General features: G+C 34.3%; 1 protein-coding gene across 2 annotated transcripts in view; it reads right to left on the bottom strand.

Moving 5' to 3' along the window:
• The window catches only part of ssp3 (SCAPER domain-containing protein short spindle 3), a 169,173-nt gene that overhangs the window by 125,709 nt on the left and 16,905 nt on the right, over window positions 1-26,559 (bottom strand). For both annotated transcript variants that reach the window (XM_089646332.1, XM_089646333.1), the window contains exons 4-15: window positions 22,297-22,561; window positions 21,010-21,085; window positions 20,806-20,908; window positions 19,551-19,640; window positions 17,024-17,182; window positions 12,575-12,745; window positions 10,309-10,518; window positions 8,478-8,610; window positions 7,161-7,251; window positions 6,242-6,599; window positions 5,900-6,012; window positions 5,006-5,129 (exon numbers count right to left, since the gene is read on the bottom strand). In XM_089646332.1, coding sequence (XP_089502458.1) covers window positions 5,006-5,129; window positions 5,900-6,012; window positions 6,242-6,599; window positions 7,161-7,251; window positions 8,478-8,610; window positions 10,309-10,518; window positions 12,575-12,745; window positions 17,024-17,182; window positions 19,551-19,640; window positions 20,806-20,908; window positions 21,010-21,085; window positions 22,297-22,561 — 1,893 coding nt within the window. The remainder of the gene's footprint in view (window positions 1-5,005; window positions 5,130-5,899; window positions 6,013-6,241; window positions 6,600-7,160; window positions 7,252-8,477; window positions 8,611-10,308; window positions 10,519-12,574; window positions 12,746-17,023; window positions 17,183-19,550; window positions 19,641-20,805; window positions 20,909-21,009; window positions 21,086-22,296; window positions 22,562-26,559) is intronic.

Below are 26,559 nucleotides of genomic sequence, written 5' to 3'. Positions count from 1 at the left end.
TCGCCTTAAGATGTATAATAGAATATAGAAGAAAAATAAACAATTTAACATTTGTGTTTAAAATTGTTCACTCCGAATTAGACCGTTGTGAAATCCTGCATCTCATCAAAAGTACCAAATCGAGCAGTCCGGCAAAAAATATTATTCTGCAACAATAATTCCGGGACTAACTACCACATGCATGCAACTATTTCTTGCCTTCAAATATCGACATATTTTAAATAAGTTTACCCGTATTTAAGAGATACCTGAATGATATTTTCAGGTAACTTAATATTATTATTTGGGAACATGGCATTACATAGCATCGAGTGAATCCATATATTTTTACATTATTTTTGGTTCACTTGTAAATTATGTATTATAATATTATATTATTATTTTTACGCCATCTGCAATTTAAAAACTGGTTTCTGATTTTTTTTCTCTTTTTTATATATTTGAATGCAATAATTTCTAAATAGTATAAAATAAAGTCGCTATCTGCGTCTGTCTGTTTGTGCGCTTAGTTCTTCTAAAATACGCAGCGGATTTTGAAAAGGTTTTCACTATCATTTAGAGAATTTCTTCCGGAAGGTTTATATGTATAAAACATGCATATCATATTTATTTTAAAGTATAGAAAATTCGAGTAAAGCTGGGTACACATCAGCTATTAATAAAAATAATGATAAGTTAATGGTGTATTTTTGTGATAAATCACCTCCATGGTGCTGTACAATTCATTACGAGTTCTTAGACTCTATCTATATTATTTTTTACAAACAGACACAGAAAAACATTCTTACCTGGCAGATCACTTCAAAAAACACACTTTTATTAAAAAGTTTACAACTTTATGGTGAACGGATAACTCATCAAAATGACAATTCAATACATCTATAAAAATTTATATAAAGTCATGAAAAGTGATGAAAGAACAGGTTAAATACCTATATCATATAGATGTCACCTGTGACAGGCAAAAACGTGTTCTTTTTTTAAAAACAGCGTCTTCTGTTGGAGGTAAAACAACACGCGCTATTGTTTTCTATCTGCACGGACAGACTGAGCGACAGCAAAGCGTGGCGGGGTGAAGCTAGTAATTAATAAAATAATAACCATAACATACCAATGAAAAATCGTTGGATATAAATTTTTACGTATTAAGTATTTATTAGGTATTCAAAACAATAAAAGTTAAATAAATATATATACATATAGGCAATCGAATTTTTTTTTTTTTAAATTGCCATGGTAAGAATCGTACCTCGATATACAGTTTGAAATGTGCAGGAGGCAGGAGGTACATATACACGGTGTCTGGAAACTAGTGGTAGAAGCAGGAAACTAATGAATCTGCATCACACAGAACCCAAAAAAAACTGTTAAAAATCTACCCAAAAACTTTCTTCTATCTGAGCATTCGATAATTTTTCAACTTTTTTTCGAAAACTAATGGATTAAAAAAACTTTTGGAGCCGTGGTCTACGCTTCCACGCATTTAAAAGACAAACAGCTGTTAGTAACCACCAGAGATGTGCTTTATTTCAAATAAATCCATTTCAAATGGAAATGCAAAATGCAAAATGGGTATTTTCCATTTTGCATTTTAAATGCTTTTCTAAAAACCATTTTGCATTTTGGATTTTAAATGCTTTTCTCAATGCATTTTCCATTTTAAATGCTTTTTTGCAACATTCTTCTCCACTCATCTTTTTTTCATAAGCCCCAAATATCAGTCGGTCCTCAACCTCGCTATGAGAGATAATTTACATTTGTCAAATTGCTCCCTGGTAGGAGCCCTGGCAATTGAGTGATACCATTACAAAAAATACTGATTTAAATACTGAACATGGCCATGACGCTGTAATATTAAATGTTAGATAGCAGTTTCTATGTTTTTACGTTGGCAACATTAGTCCCGCGCAAATTTTTTGTGGTTTCATAATCTGTAGTCGTGGTGTTTTTGGATTTACCATCATGTAATATGTTTGTTCTACATTGATGTCCATTATTAAATGACAAAATTGTTTAAAAACTCTATAATTATTTTAATTGTTTGACCTGAGAAACCATTTTGCATTTTCAATGCATTTTGAAAATAGGTATTTTGCATTTTGCATTTGAAATGCTTTTCTAAAAACCATTTTGCATTTTGCATTTTAAAATGGAAAAGTTTTGACCCATTTCTATTTTGCATTTCAAATGGTTTTGGTACCCATTTTGCACATCTCTGGTAACCACGCAGCAAGCCGATTTTATTTCAAATTGAACCTAAAATTTCCAAAATCGATTTACTCGAAAACGAAAGCTCAAATCATAAAATTTAAAACAACAAAATCAACTACCAATGTAATGCAGATTCACCTGTTTCCCGTTTGTACCAATAGTTTCCGCACACCATGTATTTTGATAAATATTTTTAAATAAAATTTACGTCACAACTACCTACTTAAAATAATGTTGATGTAAGATTTTACCCCACAAAAAAAAAGGTTAAAAAGATGCTCACATTTCTAGTAATTCATTATTGTTTAATTCAATAATTCATTGTACCTTATTGCATGAAAATGATTGATATCAGAAGTAAAAACGAGAATCGTATACTTGTAATGACATCTATCTACTAATCGTAAAATAAGAATAACATTATTAAAGGTGTGAAACTTGGATATATTTCAATAGATGTCGCCATAAAACAAATGGCAGGTTGCCATCTATCGAAAGTTGGTGACATTAAAATGACTTGTGGAAGAAAAAAGATATTGACGATAAAATGCATTGAGTACTGGAGAATTACCGTTTGGTTTTATAAAAAATCATCACCGCGGAATATTGAAAGAAATTCTTCATTTATCTTCTTCTTCTTTTGTTTTCGTGTATTCACTTTGTAAATAATTTTTCAATTGTAATTTATCATTTAAAATTATCCTATATTTTTCATGAATACTAACCGAATTAGTATTAAAAATCACATAAGTAACAATATTACATATTTCATTTAACTAAATTTAGGTACAGCACGGAAAAAGAATATTTTTTTACAGGTGCAAAATTAAATTTCACAGTAAGGTGATGCAATAAGTAGTAATGCAAAATCATGTGTTTTTGGTTTGAGAATTTGGTCGCCTAGAAATGTTTCAGATGCTTTAATTAAATACTGCGAGTAGAATACATCTTGGCCTTTGAAATAATCGAGTATTTTTTATATAAGTCTTTTTATAAGCCCAGAAAAAAATAATGTATAAGGCCTATAAAAACTGCATTAAATTTCAAAATCTCCTACCTACGAACCTATTTTCGGTTATGATTTTATTTTATAATGTTGCAAATTAAGTTATTTATAAAATGATCAGAAATAAATTAAATATTTATGCCTGAACATCCACAAATTAAAATAAAAGGCACTTTTAGGCCATGTTTTTTTCTTGCATAAATCAAAACAAGCGGATAGTGTTAAACGGGAATTTAAACCTTATCGCCATCTACGTAAGGGGTGTTATTGATAGCGGCTCGATTTAAAATATTACACGACGTAGTGCATCGCCTTAATAACATATTTTTAATTTTAGGACTATGAAATAACTTGAAACCTTAAATAGGCAGAGAATGCAATAACGAATACATTGATATACAATACATAGCAGAATTTAAACATTCACAGGAATTTTTACTGCAACAACAAAACGGCCTTTGAAAAATGTTTCGCAACTGAAGAATTTTGTTTATATTAATGTACTGTATAGATATGCGAAACATCTATTGAAAAATGGGGAAACCATTTGCTGTGTAAAACTGTACGAAGACGCGGGAACTTTTGAAATATATTGTAAAATTATTTCAATATGTATTGGCTACATTTTGGCCAGCGTAGCCAATTGTAGATTACATTTTGGTACTCTCGCTGGTATTGAAAATGGCCAAAATGTGACCAAATAAGCTCCAGTGGATAAGGTTAAACAAAACATAAGTTATAATCAAAATTTGTATTTTTAAGTGCATTTGGATTCGATTCCTAGGAATTCTGCCCTATCGCACTTCTGTGTAAATCTCATAGAATTTGGGACAGCCTTTTATTAATTAATTATTGGACGGTTTGCTAGTTTTGATGATAATCTTGCAAGATATTGCATTATTTGTGAGGCAGTCAACTCTTAGATCAGCAACATCATCAGCTGTAGGCAGACTGATGGAACCTAAGCGCAAGCCAAATATTAGGTTTGGTGATTGCGCTTTCGGAGTATCTGGGCCGAAGGCTTGGAATAAACTCTCTTCGGAACAAAGATCCATAACAAGTCCTACAGAATTCAGGTCTAAACTAAAAACTTACCTTTTTAAGCTGTCATACCCTTAAATTAAATATACCATTCCTGAGAGAAAGTCCAGTTATATTCAATTTTCCAACTATGTCCTAAATTTCGCTAATAAACAATTAGATAATGTTAATTAAGTGTTAATCTCAAGTGACCTACCAGGTAAGTATTGTATTGTATATTATCTCCATAAATAGTTAGTAATAACATTGATCACTGTAGAAATGTATTATAAATTTGTACAGCGCCCTTGAGGTGATTTTGCACAAAAATGGCGCTATACAAGTCATCCAATTATTATTATTATTATTATTCTATTAGTGGACACTGCAATGCTTCGCTATTGCGTCTTTCTTGGGCATCTCCAACTTCTTCCACCATTCAAACCACTATCTAAAAACTCCCGGCACTAATAAGAACAAACTTTGAAATTATCTGCAAAATCGGCTGCTTTTCGAGTTTTGCGAGCACAAATAAACGCAGGCTGAATTTTTATATGCAGATTAAGATATTGTAAATTGGTATATATCTGTAGAGATTTAAATTTATTATGTGTTTAGAAATCTTTTAGGAGGTGACCTGTCCGTGAACATTTTTGTTTAAGAAATTTTATATATTCTTCGGGTAGTGATATTTCAGTACAGTCCCCACTATCGAAGACACGCTCGAGCCGCCACTGGTGATCTAAACAAACAATGGATAGCACAAACCTGCAGCCTCTGCAACATGAGATCTACAAGGCAGATGATCTTGTTGGAGAGAATTACATAGTCACAGTTCTGTGGGCAGTTTAGGCAAGCCATCCGGTATAGATTTCCAGCCGTTATAAGAGTCCTGAAAGAAAAAATAACAATTAATTTAACCACTCAGAACATTAGAACGTCAAAAGACGTAAATATGATAATAGCGGTCAAGGCATTAGAAAGTCTTTTCACGTAAACGCGCGAGATTTTACAAAAATCGATTTATTTCCATCACTAGTATACGGATTGCCATGATTTAAAAAACAGAGTATCGATAATGAATAACGCTACACGTCTGTATTCAAGAATATCTATGGAACGTAGAGGTGCATTATCTAAGCCAATTGAATCTGTCATCTTGTTCGTTCATAATTTATTGCGTTTCTAAATAATTTATTAAAAATATTTTAGTTTGGACGGTTAATATTTTGAGGTGACTAATAGGTTTTAATTATATTTCTTCAATATATAAAGTGTTATTTCTTTATGATACTCAGAAAAGAGTACATTTTTCAAGGCTTTGAAATAATGGTAAGCGATTTTACATATTTTTGACGTTTTCATAAAATGTATATTTAGAAACGCAAATATTTACGTATAACAACACAATGCGATAGTGGATTTCATAATCTTTCCAAAACATTTTTTAGAATGAGGCTACGTTTCCCAAAACGTGAGTTATGAAGCTTTTAGCAAAACTCGTAAATAACACAAAAATTATCACGTTTTGACAGTTCTCAAAGGAACACATAGTAAATAAAAGTCTTTGTCTGAGAGGTTAAGAAAAATATTCAATTCAGTCATCAATCTAAAGAATTTATTGATCTTTAGATTGCAAAAATTTAAAAAATGTGTGCTCACTTAGTGGAGATATCTGTGAAGTTTTCCTTTTCGTTAGTGCCAGTGGACAAGATGTCGTTGAGTATAGAGAAGCCATTTAGTTTCTGCCACGCCAGTTTCTCTGAGGGGTTGATCTAGAATAAAAACACATTATTTATTTTTAGCAACAACTCCCTATCTATTTAATTCTAGTCTCTCAAAAATAAACACAAATATTATGTTGTATATGTATATTAAAAAAATTTAGATAAAACACATTTAGCCCCTATGATAACATAATAATAATTATTATTATTGGATTATTTTTATAGCGCCGTTTTCGTGAGAAAATCACCTCAAGGGCGAAAATAGCATAATACACACCTGTTTCTCCATAATTCTGGACAGTTCTCCCAAAAAGCGATCCAACTGGTTGAGATTCCCTCCTCCATTGACAAAGCCCTCACTCTTCAAGCTGCTGTTCTTGCTCAGATCGCTGAGAGAAGAGTGGACAGACCCGATTCGGGAATCCAGGCTCCCATTCTTCAGGATGTTGTTCTGACTCCTTGACACGGAGTTGGACACTTGGTGGAAGCCGTTGGTCTGACTGTTGGTGTTGGTGGATATATGGTGATGCCGCTGGACAATGCTGGCTATTTGGTTGATGGACCGAGACATCTTGCTTTTGGTAGAGAACGCTTCCGTTGTTGGGAATTCGTAAGACGCCTCGTATTCTTGACCCCTGGGAAAAAAATCATCGAAATGAGATCGCAAAATCAGTTAACCCCTAGAACCTCTATATTTTGCAAAGTAATTCTCAAAAGCAAACTGTCAATTGCCTGGGAAATAATTTTGCATTACATTTGATTATTTTTGCAAACCTTGAATATTATTTTTCAAATAATATTCAAGCTAAACTAAACTAACGTAAACTTGAATGTACGTGTCAGGCTGGGAGAAATATCTCCGAAAAAGGCTCTACGGGTGTTTGATGTCTGGGAGAAATATCTCCCAAAATTGCTCGAGGGGTTAAACAAGTATTTATGAAATTGCCCAAACGTGATTGATAAGAAAACAGTTTGGTAAAACCTATAAATTTAAGATTAAAATATCACTTTGACAAAGCTAGAAAATGAGTTAAAACACAATAAGTAAGTTGATTGAAAGCTCAGCAGTAATTTTTGTTTTAACCATTGTATATAAATATGAATTGAGAAAGCATTACAGTCAGATAAAGATTGGTTATAACATTATACAAGAAAACAGTTTAATTTTAGTAATAAAAATAGAATTAATTAATTACTTTGTGGACATTCTCTGCTTGATTTTCTTCAGTTTTTTCTTCTGCGCCTTGTGCTTTTCCCGGCTAGATGAAAGCCTGTTGTCTTCATTAGCTGAAAAGCAAAAACAATTATTTCAAAATACGTATACATCACAGAAATACTAGTATGTACATACAAACAATCTTTAAATAGAAAAACAAAGTCACTATCCACATCTGTTTGTATGTGCGATTAGTTCTTCTAAACTACGCAATGGATATTCATAGAGTTTTCTGTATCATTTAGAGAATTTCTTCCGGAAGGTTTATATATATAATACATGAATATTATATTTGTAGAAAGTAGAGAAAAGTCAATCAACGGCGGGTACACGTCAGCTAGTATGAATATATTAGTAACATTCCAGATATCAAGGTAAATAAAGCCATATACTAAGGCCCTTACTATTTTGAATTTACACAACTAATATACAACCATTTTTCATACATAAAAGGTTGTTTATCGGCTGTGTAAAATTTAAAACACGTTTATTAGTAAGGTTAAGATCAATGACTGTCTGGTGCAATTTGATGGGAGCACTCTCCCCAATAAAGACTCCATTGAAATGCTTGGAGTTACTATATCAGACCAGCTCAAGTATCGGGGATCCATAGAAGCCCGAGTAAATCAGGCCTCCAAAAAGTTGGGCGTCTTGTACAGGGCTAGGAGATTCTTCAACAGTGACCAGCTGCTGACCCTGTACAAGTCTCAAGTCCGCCCAACTATTGAATTTGGGAGCCACCTTTGGGCTGGTGCCCCAAAATACTTGATAAACCTGCTTGAATCTGTGCAAAGGAGAGCACCTGATCTGATTGACAATCCGTTGTTAACAGACCGATTGCCTTCTCTAATGCATAGACGCAATGTAGGCATGCTGTGTCTGTTCTACAGGTATTTCAATGGAGCCTGCTCCAAGGAGCTAGCAGCATTGATTCCTGATGCACCGGTGCACGTGCGCGAAACTCGACGGACACGAACTGAACACCCGTTCACGGTTGACGTTGGCTTCATGAGAACGGGCCGTTTTTACAACTCGTTTTTGTGTAAGTCGGCTCGTATGTGGAACGAGCTACCGGCATTTGTTTTTCCCCCCTCCTATAATCCGAGCCTCTTCAAGGCCCGCATTAACAAATCCCTTCCTACAGCCCCTACCTTATTCCGCCTCACAACGCCGCCCAACCGGGTGGTGACATAGTTCCCCTGTCTGTACACTGCACAGGCAGGGACACTCTTGTGAGGTGTCACATAAAAAAAAAAAAAAGGTTATAAGTATAAAAAAAAACAATAAATCAACGAACCATCTCCCATGTTTTTGTCAGTCCCTCCGTCAGAATTGGATTCCCGCTGCGGTGTGATGGAATCTCTTGTGTGAGTTCCATCTTCATTCTTCTTAGTAGAGTCCTGACTCGGTTTACGAGGGAATTCTGAAGGCTGAACAAAACATAAGGTAATCTAATTAAATTCAATAATAAACACAGTTCCTTCAAACTTTGACTGAGCTTGAAGAGCAAAATGCAAAATGAATACAGTGAAATCCCGATTGATCGTTCGTCGAATAATTGTTTTACTGCATTTATCGCTTATTTCTTCTAGTCCCAAAATTTATGTCACACAAAAATAGACCGCATCAAAAATACTCCATGCATCGTTTTGCCGCATTCATTGTTTAAATCACGCAGTTTTTACTATTTTACATATTTTACTTGATCATCATTTTTAATGTGCAAACATACATTTAAAAACTATACTTCATGGCTAAAAGCTTGGTTTCGATTAACAGTACCGTAAGCAATGTGATTAAATTAAATTTTTTTAATACCTTTTGTAAGTTTTGAATTTAATTAAATACTTACCTAGGTTTTGAGCATTTCTAAATGAATCGTCCGGTGAAAAAAGTGCACACTCTTCAACATACGTACTTTATAATACATGTGCAGTAATACAGTTACAAACTAAGTTTTGTACGTATTTAAAATTTCAGAATAAACTTTAAAAATTACACTACACATTTCGAATTTGAAATATTTATTAATAAACACAGTAAGTTATATTTGAAATAAGAATATTTTTTTAGCGTTTTTTTTTTTCCATTTCCCGCTTCCATTGATTTCCCGTATTCATAATTTTTTTCAACAGATTCCTTCAAAAACGATTGATAACTGTTTCACTGTATATTTTATCTATGCGATTTTGAATAAGGAAACATTCTTTTGCTTCACCTGACGGAATTGATATAATTGATTAAGGGGGTATTTCACTATCTCTGATTATGTTCTGACTAAGCACTAATCCGCGGATTAGTCATTTTTTCGTTTTCACTATATCTGAATAACGCTAACGCTCGGGTTAAAGTTCGATTTGACTAATCAGTGCTCGATCCTCACGTTAGGCGCTATTACTCGAATCAAAGATGGCGTCAAAACATTCCGAGTTCGACAGCGGAGAAGTTAGTCGAATTTTGTTGCGAATCATTATGGATACCGAGGTTTTTGATTTACAGAAGCAGGTGATAGGGCGGCGATGCGAAGGCCGCGAGTTTTAAGAGCTCGAATGAATTTGAATGCTTGTATGATCCATCCTGAATTATTTGATTGTGTTCAAAATAAGAAACAATGTATTAATTCGACACGAATCTATCTAAAATGATCTGATAATCAACATAACATAACCAAAAAAATGCACACCTTGCGGTGTGCGGACTATGGCGGGAAACTGGATGACGTCGTTGACCACAGATCAATTGGCGTTGACGCTAGCATTCCATAGACATTGCGGCAAAACATGACAGGCGTTGCAGTAGATGGGGTAACTGCAAACATTTTGCGATGTTGCCAGACTATTTCGAGTGTTATCTATCCGGAAGCTCGGCAACAATGGTGAAACGGTCGCCGTTGAATAACGAAGTTATTCTGATCTTTAAAGCCAGCCAACGGCTAGCTAGTCAGATGTTTAGCCCGACATAGTGAAATACCCCCTCAATATATAATTATCAGACAACAATACCTTTCCCGCCATTCAAACAGGACCTGTGTAACAAGTAAGACTTCCCTTCCCCCCGGAAGTGTGTTCATAAGGTGCACAGTAATCAAAAATCAGTTTAATTTAATTTTTATTTATTATTATTGTTACCTTGGTCCTATTACTGGTCTGCCCCTCTAGTACACCCGCCTCAGGGCGCTGGGAAGACAGCTCAAGCGCACGTTGCTTTATCAGGGAGATGGTTTGTTGGTGGCGCCGCGCTGTTTCCCTCTGTTTCAGGGATATTCGACGTCGCAGTGCCTGGGCGGTGGCTGCCTGGGCCGCCAGGAGTGCAGACAGGCGCTCTGATCGTCCACGAGCCTAGACAACACCAAATTTGTTAATAATTGAAATTACACATGTCAGTAAAAGAACGGACACCATGTGAGGTAAAAGAAATTCTGGTTGTGAAATATTGGTGACATATTGAGGATTAGTGATTCCCAAAGATATTAGAAGAACGAGATGTGCTATGCGCAGTTCGTACTGAGTGGAATTGTTTTGCCGAGTGTCGCCGGTTTTGTTCACCAATACTACTGCACACCTTCGCTTGCGCTAAGGTATCCGCACTAATACATAGAACAGATTTCTGTGCGTACACGTCCCGATACCGTTCAAAGTACCCTAATTAGGTAGTACTCCGGCTACGGTCCGGCGGCCAACATAGCATATCTCGTTCTTCTAATATCTTTGGTGATTCCCTATGGAGGAACATCTAGAGCAAAGGACAATAATTGTTTTTAATCAGTGAAATTTGACAGAAACAATAAGAAAATTACATGTTAACGCAGAGTTCTGCATTAACCACTCAGAACATTAGAACGTCAAAAGACGTAAATATGATAATAGCAGTCAAGACATTAGAACGTCTTTTCACGTAAACGCGCGAGATTTTACAAAAATCGATTTATTTCCATCACTAGTATACGGATTGCCATGATTTAAAAAACAGAGTATCGATAATGAATAACGCTACGCGTTTGTATTCAAGAATATCTATGGAACGTAGAAGTGCATTATCTAAGCCGATTGAATCTGTCATCTTGTTCGTTCATAATTTATTGCGTTTCTAAATAATTTATTAAAAATATATTAGTTTGGACGGTCAATATTTTGAGGTGACTAATAGTTTTTAATTATATTTCTTCAATATATAAAGTGTTATTTCTTCATGATACTCAGAAAAAAGTACATTTTTCAAGGCTTTGAAATAATTGTAAGCGATTTTTACGTATTTTTGACGTTTTCATAAAATGTATATTTAGAAACGCAAATATTTACGTATAACAACACAATGCGATAGTGGATTTCATAATCTTTCCAAAACATTTTTTAGAATGAGGCTACGTTTCCCAAAACGTGAGTTATGAAGCTTTTAGCAAAACTCGTAAATAACACAAAAATTATCACGTTTTGACAGTTCTCAAAGGAACACATAGTAGATAAAAGTCTTTGTCTGAGAGGTTAACAAACTTAGCACAAAAACCAAGATTTAATCTACATAAATAAAAATGTTAATGTTTGTGTTTTTTTAAAACATTCTAATCTCCGAAAGATCTTCAACGATTGCTTTGAAATTTTGACACAACATTGCATTCCAATATGCGCATGTTTTTATAAACCTATATTATATAGATGTCACATGTGACAGGTAAAAACATGATTTTTTGAAAAACAGCACCATCTGTTGGACGTAAAAGCAACACGCACTATTGTTTCTCTTTCAGACAGACTGAGCCATAGCAACGCATGGTGAGGTACAGCTAGTAATACAATAATATTATGCTTATGAAGAAAATTTCCAAACAACCTGATAAATTGGGTTGTAATACATCAACAGGTGACAGTCCCTACATGCAGATTTTCCATCAATGAGGTTTCACATTAATTTGGTAAAGTTGCAATTTGTTAATAAATAAATAGTTAAACCCACAAATCTTCCTCGATTCGACATGATGGTTGCATCTTTAAGACATTAAATAAAAAAATTGCCACATCCTTTAAAACAATTATAGCCTTATTACCTTATATGTCACGCATAATGAATTTCACAATCTAAACATCCACAAAAACCAAGAGTTTGAAAACCAGCCACATGATTTAAATTTTTGCTGACAGCTGACACACACCCATGAAATTGGGAAAATCATGCTCATGGCGCGGAAGCATACGTGTGCGAATCAGCGGCACCCAAGATTTAAATCAAAATTTTGCAGAATGTATGGGTCAAATGGTACTCATCCTGGGTTTAAAATGTGAAAAAAATTCAAGGCTAAGTCAAGGAACAAGATAAGTATTGATGTGATAAACAAAAACTTAACAGCTGATTTGTTGAGGGCTGTACTGACTTGATAGATTATAAAATGTTATATGTTACCTTTTCCTCAGCAAGTTGAGCCCTTTCCTTTTCTTTCTGCAGCTGCTGGCGTCCCACTCGCTCCTCCCTCTGCCGTCTGCTCTCTCTCATCTTGTCCAACTTCTGTATTCGCTCCGTCTCCAAGGCTTTTCGTCTCTCTTCTACTGCTGCTTCTTTTGCTGCTTTCTCCTCCTACAAAATATTACATATAAAAATGAAACAGTTTTTTTAAACTCAAATATATGTGTATAACTTGTTAAATTACTGTACATACACTAACCCCTCATGCAGGGACATTTGAGGTCTAGAATCGTTATATACCTAGAGTCTTTTATCAATATAAAAAATTAGAGTCCTGTTGTGTACCCTGAAGGAGTAACCATTTGTTACTTATTCCGGGATGGGAAAGTGGTGAGAGCCTCAAATGTACATGGGGGCACACTTTAGGAGTGATGTCACCATCCCTAACCAATGCATGAAAATACACCACAGTTCCAAAGTAGATTGCAGCCTGGTTTGAAAACCGTATTCTCGGCCTGTCTTTTGCTCCAATAGTAGAAGTGTTGTATAATAAATAAATAAAATTCTCATACAATCATTTTATAATGTATTATAACTGTGACACAAATTTCATGCCATTGTTTTCTATTGTTTCAATTTAGACTTGTCCCGAATGCGTTCTCCTAAAAGGCTGTTCCGAAAGTAAACACCATTTGAGCTAACATAAGTAAAAAAATCTGCATAAATATGAATATTTTATTACGTGTCTCTTAAAACTACAACTTTACACAATTTTCCAACACAATGGCCAATTAAATTCAAGCATTTGTCATAGCGTTGATGTAGATCTTCAAAATGTGACAGGTTGGCTACAATCCCAGGTGGTCGAGATTTATGCAGAAGGAATTTGCAAATTGGAACGCTATGACAAGGACTGAAATATAAATGGCGACCATGTTGAAAAATAGTGGAAGGCTGTAGTCACATGCGTAATAATATATTTGTATCTATGCCAATTTTTGATTTATGTATAGCCAAACAGTGGTTGCTTTCCGAACTACTATCATATAACGATTGACGATTTATATATATTACATGACGAGTACCCGGTGTTGCTGGGAGTTATCCTTGTAGGCATACAATTGTAGATATACAATTCCGTAGTATGTTATTTTGATGTATCTCATAAGGTTTAGCCAGCGTTTAACAATGTAAGTACCCGAAAATATTATTATAAAACATAGACATTTCACTACTTTCCATAAATATAATACTAATGTATTATTTATATAAAAACCTTCCGGAAGAAATTCTCTAAATGACAGCGAAAACCCTATCAAAACCAAATCCGCTGCGTAGTTTAGAAGAACTAAACGCACAAACAAACGGAAGCGGATAGCGACTTTATTTTATACTATTTAAAGATACAGTCAAACTTGGTAATAATTATCACAAGGCGACTGACTATATTTGCTCCTTATAGCCATTAATCATTATATCCAAAATAGGTTTTTTAAAAGTGGTACATATGTACCTACCTACCTGCCTCTACTATCAATATATACGCAAAAGTAAAGAATATTTTCAAAATACGAGTAGGTATTACTTATTAAAAAAATAAATTTGAAAAATACACAAATTATTTATCAAATTTAATATCAATGATTGTTTTAAAGATTTTCGCTTCTCAATTTCCTCTTCAAAACAATCAACACATTATGACTATCATCACCTGGTTCAAGGCTTCCAAGAAAAATATCACTAAATTGTCAATCTTATTATCATTACCTTGTGCGTACTGTACCTATCGCTTGTAAAATCACACTTGTCATAAATAACTAAATAGTTTTGGTTTTCGGCTGTAAAATTTTACTTATCACAAACCAGTGAAGCACAACCCGTGGCCCCATTCTTGCGACCCGGCCTGCATGTCAATTTCATACGGCCCACTTGGTTATAGAGAAAAATCTATAGGTTTGGGGTAATTCTTGAAAACCCTCGCTGAGAACATTTTTTTATAGAGTTGTGGTAAATTTACGCTGCATTTCCTAAATGGAACCAAATTTGAAGAACCGGTTTGCAATAACACAAAATTTAAAAAATCAACAGAAACCTTGAGTTAATGTAATGTCATTCTTCTGTAATACATACACAATCAGACACACTCACTAATCAATAGGATGCATGATCTGGGCAACAAGTTTAAAGGTACTATTCATATATTTAGGTTTATAGAATTAAGCGTAATATATACCAGCACTTTGTTGAATCTTACAAATTATAGTTGTGTTGGTAATGTAATTTTAGTGACATGTATTACATGTAGTTGTGAATTAGTTTCTCTTTTATTTTATGAAACTGTTACATGTTTTGCTAATATTGTTTCATATTGTTTCAGCTCTGAATTAACTAACTCTTGAATTTCACTGTCAACCGCCTCCCTCTCAACGAAAAACAAAAAAAAATCCACTTGTAGGTCACGGCCTGTTTGAAAAATAAACAAAGCTCTGGTGAAAAAGTTGTGCATCACTACCAGAAATTTACCCCGTGCAGGGATGCAGGTTCTCGTAACTAGGTACTTTCATAAACATAATTGATGATGAGTTGTAATACAAAAGAAGACGTAAAAAGGGAACAAATTCGCAAAACTCAAATTTCGCCTAACTTTTGCAGATTTTACATTATGCCCGATGGATAGAGATGGCGAAATTTAGCATTAATTTTCAGATTTTTTAGCATTAACAATTGGAAATTTAGCGTTTTATAGCATTTTGCGGCATAATTTAGCGTTTTGTAGCAAAATAGAAAAAAATGTATTTCCTGAATGTTTTTAGCACATATTTTAAGTTTTTTGGTAAAATATATGTATAACCTTCATTTGCAAGTATTTCCATGTGAAAGATTATAAATAATTAATTTTAATATTAAATTAATAAGGAAGGAAACTCTAAGTACGGGTCGAACAAAAACACAACAAATGCAGATTGCGATTAACATCAATAGGCGTAATTTATTTCGCACAATTTGTGTAATGTCAAAAAGCAATTTTAGCCTACAGTACAAAAATATTAAATATTTACACATAAAATAGTAACAAAATTATAAAAAAATCGTAAAGTAAATATCGATTTTTTGAAATTCTCACATATTATTTTAATACCCGGTATTTTCGGGAAATTCGCGCCTATTTCGCTAAATAGAATAATTTAGCTGAAATACGGCCAAAATCAAGTTTTTCACGTTAATTCGCGAAATAGAAATCACTGGAAACACTTTCAAATGCCTTGAAACGCAAAGAAAACTCATAAATGCCCTATTTTCGAAACATAAATATTTTTTCGCGTTTTTAGTTAAAACGAAATTTTGCCATCTCTACCGATGGATAGCAATGGTCAACATAGCCGACAATCTTACACAGGTAGTGCCATAAAAATATGAATCCATCCCTAGCGAGATAGGAAATTCCCGCCAGCCGCCGTTGTGGGTCAGGCAGTTAAACGCCGCATTGTGCCGCCCCTTTGTTTGTTACTATAATTCCCAACGATCTTTTCAGACCCAACGACCCATTCATGTATTCAGAAATTGTATTGACAAAATTATTTGCACGGTATATCACTGAATCGACCTCGTTATAACAGTCAACAATTATTTGAAGATAAGTCTAAACTAAAATATATTTTTGTAATTGCTCATTATAGCCGTTAACTCACTATTGCCGTGATCGCTATAACCAAGTTTGACTGTTTATGTACCTTAGATATACCTTCTAGACAACTTGAGTAATGTTTGAATCTTATTATAATTGGAGCGGTGACCGGGTATGTCATTTATTTATTTATTAACAGACAACGTCCAAATTACAAAATAATAACACAAATAAAGTAAAATTAAAAATACAGGAGTAGTCAAAGGTACATGAAAACAAAGACATATGGTAGATATAATATAAGAAAATAAAGTGACAAGTCGAATCAAGTCAAGAATACGCCGTGGGTCAGGACCACAGGACACTTATAATATTCCGTCACTTGTTTAGCGACTGGCAAAAATCATTCAGACTTATCCCAAAAAAGTTAAGGTTTTGACTTGAGTTGACCAGTCTACACATTCTGGACAATGGTGAATAATATCCATAATTTTTCGAATGATGGTTGAGGAAGAGCAGTTCATTATTTCTGAGTCTTTGCGAGGGGATATTGAAAGGAATGAGTTGCAGTAGAGTAGGTGAATCAATAATACCATTTATGTCATCAAAATGACAATTCAACACGTCTCCAAAAAGTGATAGTAGTCATGAAAAGTGATACAAAAACTAGGTTAAATAGGTTACATAGATAACTATTAAACCTAGTTTTTGTTTCATCACTTTTAATGATTCTATATCACTTTTTAAAGGTGGGTTGAATTTACATTTTGATGGAATATCATGGAACCAATTGGAGCACATGTTTACATGAGTTGATTACATACCAGTCGCCTCATCCTGTCGGCCCTGACTTCTCTCAACCGGGAAGTCTGTTCACGACACAGCACCAAGAAATCGTGTCTCTTGTTAGCCGCCTCTAGCTGCTTGATGAAGGCAATCTCTCTTAACTTCTCGTCCTCATCGTGAGCCTTTCTGACTATGTCCTGGGAACAGAGTGCATAAGAAATGTAACACTTTAATCAAATGTTATTATTTTGAATATGTCGCCTCGAATCGATCGAGAACATATTATGGGGGTATTTCACTATGTCGGGTTAAATATCTGACTAGCTATCCGTTGGCTGGCTTTAAAGATCAGAATAACTTCGTTATTCAACGGCGACCGTTTCACCATTGTTTCCGAGCTTCCGGATAGATAACACTCGAAATAGTCTGGCAACATCGCAAAATGTTTGCAGTTACTCCATCTACTGCCACGGCTGTCATGCGTCACAGTCCGCACACCGCAAAGTGTGCATTTTTTTGGTTATGTTATGTTGATTATCAGGTCATTTTAGATAGATTCGTGTCGAATTAATACATTGTTTCTTATTTTGAACACAATCAAATAATTCAGGATGGATCATACAAGCATTCAAATTCATTCGAGCTCTTAAAACTCGCGGCCTTCGCATCGCCGCCCTTTCACCTGCTTCTGTAAATCAAAAACCTCGGTATCCATAATAATTTGCAACAAAATTCGACTCACTTCTCCGCTGTCAAACTCGGAATATTTTGACGCCATCTTTGATTCGAGGAATAGCGCCTAACGTGAGGTTCGAGCACTGATTAGTCAAATCGAACTTTAACCCGAGCGTTAGCGTTATTCAGATATAGTGAAAACGAAAAAATGACTAATCCGCGGATTAGTGCTTAGTCAGAACATAATCAGAGATAGTGAAATACCCCCTATATCTATTTAAAAATTCATACAGATGATTAAATTCTTAATCATTCAACTGGTTTTCGCTCACATTTGCGCAGAAAATTTTTATGATCATGCTTATGCTTGGCTCTCGCAGTGGCGGTCCGTAAACTTTTCAGTGAGTGGTAAGATTGAAAAAACATTTTTGATGTTGTTACAGCTGAAAATATATTTTTAGAAATGTTTTTTTTTTTCAATAATGTAGATTTTCAGGATTCTTTCAGTTTGAGGAAGCCCCAAACAATCTTCATACAAAATATTAAAATTGAAAAATTATTTTTTTTTGAGCTACAACAACATCATTAGGGTTAAATGTGACGTTGGTTATAATCTATGTGTTCATAGATGGCTTTAAATCAATTATTTTATTAAAATGCACTTTTTGCAAATTATACTTCACAATATTAAGAAGATTGTTTTTATTTGCGCCCGTACATACGCATATGAATATGAATAAATAGTTTTGTCCTCATAAAAACTCAATTGTTTCAAGAGAGGCATGCAAATAACTTGATTAAGTCACGGATAAACTATATATTTATTTACTATTAAAAAATTTGTCTTAATATTGTACAGCATAAATTGCAAAAAGCGTATTAAAATAAAATAATTAAATTAATGCCATCTATGGACACGTAGATAATAATGAAAGTCGCATTTAACCTTAATAGTCGTATTTTTCAATCTTACCACAATAGTTCACTGACCGCCACTGATTTGCACACTCTAATACCACATCCATGTTGGAATTTTTTGCGACGGATATTCAACCTTTACGCTTGTAAATATATTCAAGTGGTTAAATCCTAGTTATTCCATAGTTTTGATTTTCATCAGATTGATCGAAAAATGTAATAATAGAACCAGAGATGTGCAAAATGGGTACCCAAAACCATTTGAAATGCAAAATGGAAATGGGTCAAAACTTTTCCATTTGAAAAAGCAAAATGGTTTTTAGAAAAGTATTTCAAATTCAAAATGCAAAATACCTATTTTCAAAATGCATTGAAAATGCAAAATGGTTTCTCAGGTCAAACAATTAAAATAATTATAGAATTCTTAAACAATTTTGTCATTTAATAATGAACATCAATCAATGTAGAACAAACATATTACATGATGGTAAATCCAAAAACACCACGACTACAGATTATGAAACCATGTTGACTAATGTTGCCAAAGTAAAAACATAGAAACTGCTATCTAACATTTAATATTACAGCGTCATGGCCCCATGTTCAGTATTTGAATCAGTATTTTTTGTAATGGTATCACTCAATTGCCAGGACTCCTACCAGGGAGCAACTTGACAAATGTAAATTATCTCTCATAGCGAGGTTGAGGACCGACTGATATTTGGGGCTTATGAAAAAAGATGAGTGGAGATAGTAGGAAGAATGTTGCAAAAAAGCATTTAAAATGGAAAATGCATTGAGAAAAGCATTTAAAATGCAAAATGGTTTTTAGAAAAGCATTTAAAATGCAAAATGGAAAATACCCATTTTGCATTTCCATTTGAAATGGATTTATTTGAAATAAAGCACATCTCTGAATAGAACTAATGATTAATGTGTAAAATGTTGATTTAATATGATGTTCTAGACTACCTTAAGCCTCTGATCTCTGTTTTCAGCAGCTCTTTGCAGTCTCTGCTCCATCCGCAATCTCTTCTCCTCGATGAGTGTCAACTTAGCTGCCTGAAATGTTACAAATAAATAATGTCAACATGTACGTGTAAAGTTCGGTCAACCAAGTAAATAGTGGCTAAAGAGTATCAGAGAAAATTTTCCTACTGTTCAAGACAGTTGGACTTATGAATTCATCCCTCCCATGGCGGTGCAAGGCTTTGTTTCGACAAACTCCTGCTGGAGAGGTCAAAAGGCCTCCCTCAACCAGTCTCTCTCGATCTGGACTGCCACGCGGTTGGCGCGCAGACGCTTCCGTCACCAAGACCCGGACAAACCTTACCACATGAACCCTGGAACCTCTTCTAAGTCACCAAACATAGTGAACCCCTTTGGGTGACCTATGGCAGAGATGTTGGTTATCCAATAAATGGTAAGATTAGAGTAAGTATCTCAGACAATCCATTGTTAAAAGACCGATTGCCATTTCTAATGCACAGACACAATGTAACTAATTAACTAACTAAGTAACCATCACTCCGTTTCCTCGCAGGGGTAGGCAGAGAAAACAGACCGCCAAATAACTCGGTCTTGACACACACACTTCTTGCCTCATTCATATTCATACATCGTCTCATACATACTCTTCTATTATTCTGACTCTTGACATGGCCCAACTCAAGTACACAATTGATGTTGGTTTCATAAGAAATTTCTTCAACTCGTTTTGGGGTTTATCGGCTCAATAAATGAGATATGCTGACCTTAACATCTTCAACTCTATCCAAATAAATGAGATATGCTGACCTTAACATCTTCAACTCTATACAAATAAATGAGATATGCTGACCTTAACATCTTCAACTCTATCCAAATAAATAAGATATGCTGACCTTAACATCTTCAACTCTATCCAAATAAATGAGATATGCTGACCTTAACATCTTCAACTCTATCCAAATAAATGAGATATGCTGACCTTAACATCTTCAACTCTATCCAAATAAATGAGATATGCTGACCTTAACATCTTCAACTATATCCAAATAAATAAGATATGCTGACCTTAACATCTTCAACTCTATCCAAATAAATAAGATATGCTGACCTTAACATCTTCAACTCTATCCAAATAAATAAGATATGCTGACCTTAACATCTTCAACTCTATCCAAATAAATAAGATATGCTGACCTTAACATCTTCAACTCTATCCAAATAAATGAGATATGCTGACCTTAACATCTTCAACTCTATCCAAAAGTTGGTGTAGTTTGGTAGATCTCTCTTTCTGTAAAGCCCTTCTGTGTTGTTCTGCTCTGGCTTGCTTCGCTTGATACCTAAACACAAAAACCAATATATTTCACTTGTCAAATTTCTTCAAGAGCAGATAGATTTATAGAACGCCATTACATATCAGGTAAAAAGAAGGTAAACCAACCTTTTAAGGGTTTCTTGAAGGCTGCCTCTTCTTCTCATACTGTGAGATAATTTGGCATGTAACTGCTGCGCACGACCTGAAAAATAAACCTTTAATTTAAAACTCCAGCATCATGAAATTTGCACAACTTTTCTGCTGGAATTTCTAGATCTACAATATTTCCATCTCGCAACAAATTTTTTAGATAATAATTGTGCAGTTTTTAAATATCTAAATAACTGTCAAAAGTAAGAAATATAATATGTCATATTTTTTGTTCAATTTTTAATATAAAGTAGAAATCTCAGGTGAAGTGTCAAAAATATTACATACTATTTATAATATGTACTTATAAATAAAAATTCTTGTAAGGTTTTCGCTCTGACTTAGGCTGAAAAAAATATCATCAAACATACTAATTTCGGTTCACTGTGCTGTGCATTAGTTAGTCCTGCATGAAATCTAGTTCAATGAACTCAAATTTGCTTTGAATATTCAAAATAGTCATTTTCAAAATTGGTACTATTTTTTTAAAGAATATAGACAAGCGAAAAAGTATCTACCTATCCATTATTTAATATTATAACATAAAAGTATTTTAATTGTCTTTTTCTAAATTTTAATTGTAAATAAAATTTTGTTAATGTGAATATAAAGAGAGCGCTTGTCTTGTTTTACCAGTTCAAAATTTCGTCAGGCTCAAAGAGTCGATTCAATTGAACAACGGCTCAATTGAAAGGAAACGATCGTGACTCATTTTATTAAGAGCGGGAGCTACGGCACCAATTCAATATTTTCGTCAGGCTCAAAGAGTCGATTAAATTGAACAACGGCTCAATTGAAAAGGAGCCGTGAGCTCGGGGCGCATGAGCAACGAGAATACTATGCTCGCCCGATACGGCTCCCCCGCTAAGGTTCCCCGATACCCCTCCCAACTCCCAGCGTAAGCGCATGAATAATCATACGACTCTTGGTAACAGTACCACGAGAAAAATATGATGCAAGGTAGTTAGTAGGTGTAGGTACATATGTTCAAGTCTAGATGTCGGACTGTCAGACTCCGTTCATGTCTCTGAGAATGTAATAACAATTAATCTTAATGATAGCGCCATATTTCTAAAATATCTATTGTGTTACAGTTTACCAGGATTTGTACGAATATGGCTCATCAAAAGAACTAGCTCAATTGTGAGGCTCATTTATGAATGACTCATCGCTACTACAAATCAAACAACCATCATCAATAAAGTCTAATTTTACAGAACAGAAAGAAATATCCAAATGTAACAAATTTTTATGACTTTGTACCTGGATCCCTTGAAACCAGTGACTCTAGGGCAGCTAGTACGTCCATCCTCTCCACCCAACTCATACTGGACAGTATGGGCTCGTAGCGATCTTCCAGAGACATGTCATCCTGGTGGACGGCTTTACCTTCGCTGCTCACACTCCCATCACCTGTCTCATTGCCGCCCGCATACCACGCCTGCTTGGAATGGACTTTTTCACCCACATATTTAGAACTGTCCTCTATGGTGTCTTCGTCCTCTTCACATAGGATTTCACCGTCAGTCTGGAATTAAAAAAAATAATAAATAAATATTTATAACCTGTCAAAACATAGATACGATTTGAGATTTTCACGGCCAAAAGTGTTTTGCATCATGATTTATTTCTAGGTTATTATACTGTGCTGCACTTCCTCCTTCTTTAGCCAACATTTCAGACAGCATTACTGAGTCCAGCACAACATCACATCTGCCCCGATGGTGGACACCTTAATGCTGACTGAAAAGTTTGGCAAAAGGCATAAATTAGAAGAGTAAAAACTTAATTAATTTAAATCAGTTAAGGGGTTGTTCACGTCAACTTTTCTGATATCACTACCGCAAGCCTTAGTAATAATGACTAGCAATAGAAAACTTGACAAATCAGTTTCAATTTTGATAATGTGATCAAAATATTATTTTTAATTTTAAATACATAAACGGCTATACTGCCTTTTATAAATAAACATATAATAGAGTACAAAAGTAAGAAAAATAATATCATTACATAATAGTAGTTTTAAACTTAAAAATAACATACAATTATTTTGTGTATCACAACCAAAAATAACAAAAAAAGAACAATGAGAAATATCATCATTTCATTTCAACATGTCCATATTGCGTATATAAAGTTACATTATGGAAAAATAATTTTTGAGTGCATGTTTATATTGCGCTAATTTTAAGAAATAAATGTCGCCGATGTTAGCATGTTCATTTCCCAAAATGTGTAATCGACTGATTGGTGAGTAATAATGTGATAATGTATGTGTGTTATTATAGTAGAACGGTAGAGTCAGTCTATTGTTAGCGCGACCAGGGCAATGAAATCGTATTAGTTCTATTAAATCAGGGGTATCCAGGACCGAGTGAATTATTTTATATAAGATCACAGATTTTTCTGCGATCTGATAAATTTACGAGATTAGTCCAGTTTAATAACAAATTATAGTCAGTTCAATTTTTATAAATATTATACAAAATTCTTTATTGTTTGGCTGAATTCTTTACATAATCAGACCCAATTTTGGCAAAGACAAAACGGCACTTAAATTCAAAGCAAATTTGAGTTCATTGCTATATTAACCTGTTAACCGGGGAATTCCGTTTTGAATTACGCAGTATTATAACGGGTGCAAACTCTTTCACTAGGAAGTCTCAGTACGTCACGCCCGAAGGACGTAATTTCATATTATTTTTTTATTTATGCTTAAAATAAATGAAAATACCAACAAAAATATGGAAACATCGAAATAAAAAATTAGATATTTAACAAACAATTATAAAGATTGCAAAAAATATAAAAATGGAACAATTAAAGAACAATAAACAAAAGCACACAAATAAAATAGAAAAATTGAATTTAAAAAGTTTAAATATATAAATTCAAAAGTCAATTTCTGTGTGATATGCTCGGAAATATACGTTCCGCCCGTTCCAGGGCGCAACATATATTTCAAAGATGTATTCATATGTTCTACCCGTACCCGATACTGTTTACGTTTGACGTATTTATATGTCCCGCTCGGTAACAGGTTTGTATCCATTATACATTGCCATGTTCAAGCTTTCTATACATACTATGGTACTAAACTCTACAATAAAGTCCCACTCTTATTCAAAACTCACAACAATATTTTAAAATTTAAATTTCAAATAAGAAGCTGGATACAAAACATGGAGAGATCAGAAATAGATTAATATACGTACACCAAATACAAACTGAAAACTGTCAACAGAACAAAAAAACAAAAAACACCATGTAAAATATTTATAATTATTTCAGAAAAAAAAAACACTTTTATCATAAATTTTAATATGTAAATTAAATCCTCAGCACGGGAGATCCCAGTGAGGATATCGTTATATCTATTTGTTACAAAAAAAAAAAGAAGATAATAAAATACTTTTATTATTATCGGGACAATCAAAGGAAATTTTTCAATCATATATATGAAATTTGGTAATAAAATGTAATATCAGGAAAAAATCAAACACACAAAAATCTCACATGTGCCAGGCTGTCCGACTCAACTCTACAATGCTCAGTTGAAAAGAGTGAAAGTAATATTATAACATTCATAAATTCAAAACATAAATTAGAAAGTATTGTAGCAACACTGAACAGCAAATCAATAGAAGTGTGGTCTAAACCGATTTAAAAGAAAACTGGTGTGGCCAATTTTTTCCAAGAACTTCCAACTCTTAGAGCTCTTGCTGACGGCAACAGGTGATAGTCCAGTTTTTACAAAGGACCTGTAGCTCAGTCGGTCAAGGTAAGTATTAATGTTTGTTTATGCACCGGTCATCCACCCGTTGGCATTATTCGCACCGACGTCTCACCCACCGTCCCTCGGCTGAACGTCGCCCGGCTCGGTGCAGTCAGTGCTGGGAACATCACCAGTCTGTACTTAACAACTAACGACGTTTAAGTACAGACTGGTGAGTTAACGACGCCGGACGGACAGATGTTTTCACTCCCAAACATTTTATTTTGTAGCGCAATTTGAAAAGAAATGTGGATCAGAATATGGAAAAATTAATCACTTTAGTGCAAAATAGACCAGTACTACGGATTAAACCAAGGAGAGTTATAAAAGCGGCTTAATTGTACGGCATGGAAGGAAATCTAATCGATTTTACATTAAAACGAGACTTAATCCGTTAAAGATAAAAATAAAAATGAAAGTTTTTTCTTTCTCTCTGTTATATAAATGACTTGTGAACAAGAATACCCGTTTCACAACGGCCTGTTATCCAGTAAAAAAAAATCCAGTCAACAAGAACCCTTAGGGTGAGTATAAACCCGCGAGCCGAAATGCCGGGCTGAACCACGACTACGAAAGAAACAAAGCAACTACAAATGGCTCGAAACGCCACTTGTGGTTACTTCGTTCCTTTTCCATAAATCGTAGCTCGGCTCGCGCGCAATTTCTCGTGTCTATTTGCAGCATTAGGCCCCAGAAAAACCAATGATATTGATTATCTGTTCAAGAAAGAAATTAGATATCATAAAACGGGGTGACTTGGTCAATTTTGAACTTTGAAACAAAATAACTTTTTGATAAAATATATGTTTTATGCACAGACATATGAATATATAGACTAGAAATTAAAGGTGAGGGGTAAAATCAACTGTTGAAGAACGAAGGGGGTAAAGCTGACTGTGATTCGTCAATAAATCAATCTGACAGTATATAGGCATCTCGCATTTTAATATCACCATTTAGTTCTTAAAAGTAAAATCTGCTTTTGAATGAATAGACATTTTTACATGGGAGCGCAAATTACTCGCCACGTTATGAACAAATTTGCAAAGTCCAAATTCGGCAAAAAAAAATTCTTCTATTTTCAGAGTGGAATATTTTGTTTACGTATTTAGTCAAGACACTTTAATAAGTGTTCATAATTTACTTCCCAGTAACAACGATGCGCACACTTGGGAATCGCTACATTCGACCAATGTTGGAGGGTTGTCACAACCGCTATGTTCCTATTAATAATAAAATATTGAAATCTTTAAGAAAGAAAAGTAAAACAACTAAAAAAACAAATGAAATTATATACACTACCAGCGATTCCTAAGAGTATTTGGAGTAAAAACTTGGACATCATTTTGCCTTCCGATGACATTTTTTCAATTAAAAACAAAAAACATGATTTTCTATCACACATCGCCACTCGGTATAACCTAGCGCATTACGTGATATGCACTCCTTCTCGTTCCAGCAGTACCGTACATACGAAACAAGCGCGTACCTAAAGCGCAAAAGGCAAAGGCACATCCCTGATTCTTATGCACACGGCTTTGTATTTTGCGTCCAGATGTATCTCGATGTGATAGTATATGTTTCTACAACTGCTCCATATTATACGATGTGAATAAGCTTAAAATAATGCTTACATATGGAATGTAATACGACAATTGGGTTTATTCTCTTTTTCACATCTATTTTTACAAGTTTTCATAGCAAAAGCCACCATTTTGCCGTGTTATTTTGTAAAATGCCTCGACCATAGC

This window comes from Hesperophylax consimilis, chromosome 24, assembly GCF_061612785.1.
Source record: "Hesperophylax consimilis isolate HC1 chromosome 24, BYU_Hcon_1.0, whole genome shotgun sequence".
NCBI classification, from domain to species: Eukaryota; Metazoa; Arthropoda; class Insecta; order Trichoptera; family Limnephilidae; genus Hesperophylax; species Hesperophylax consimilis.
This window is presented reverse-complemented; position numbering and strand designations above follow the sequence as displayed.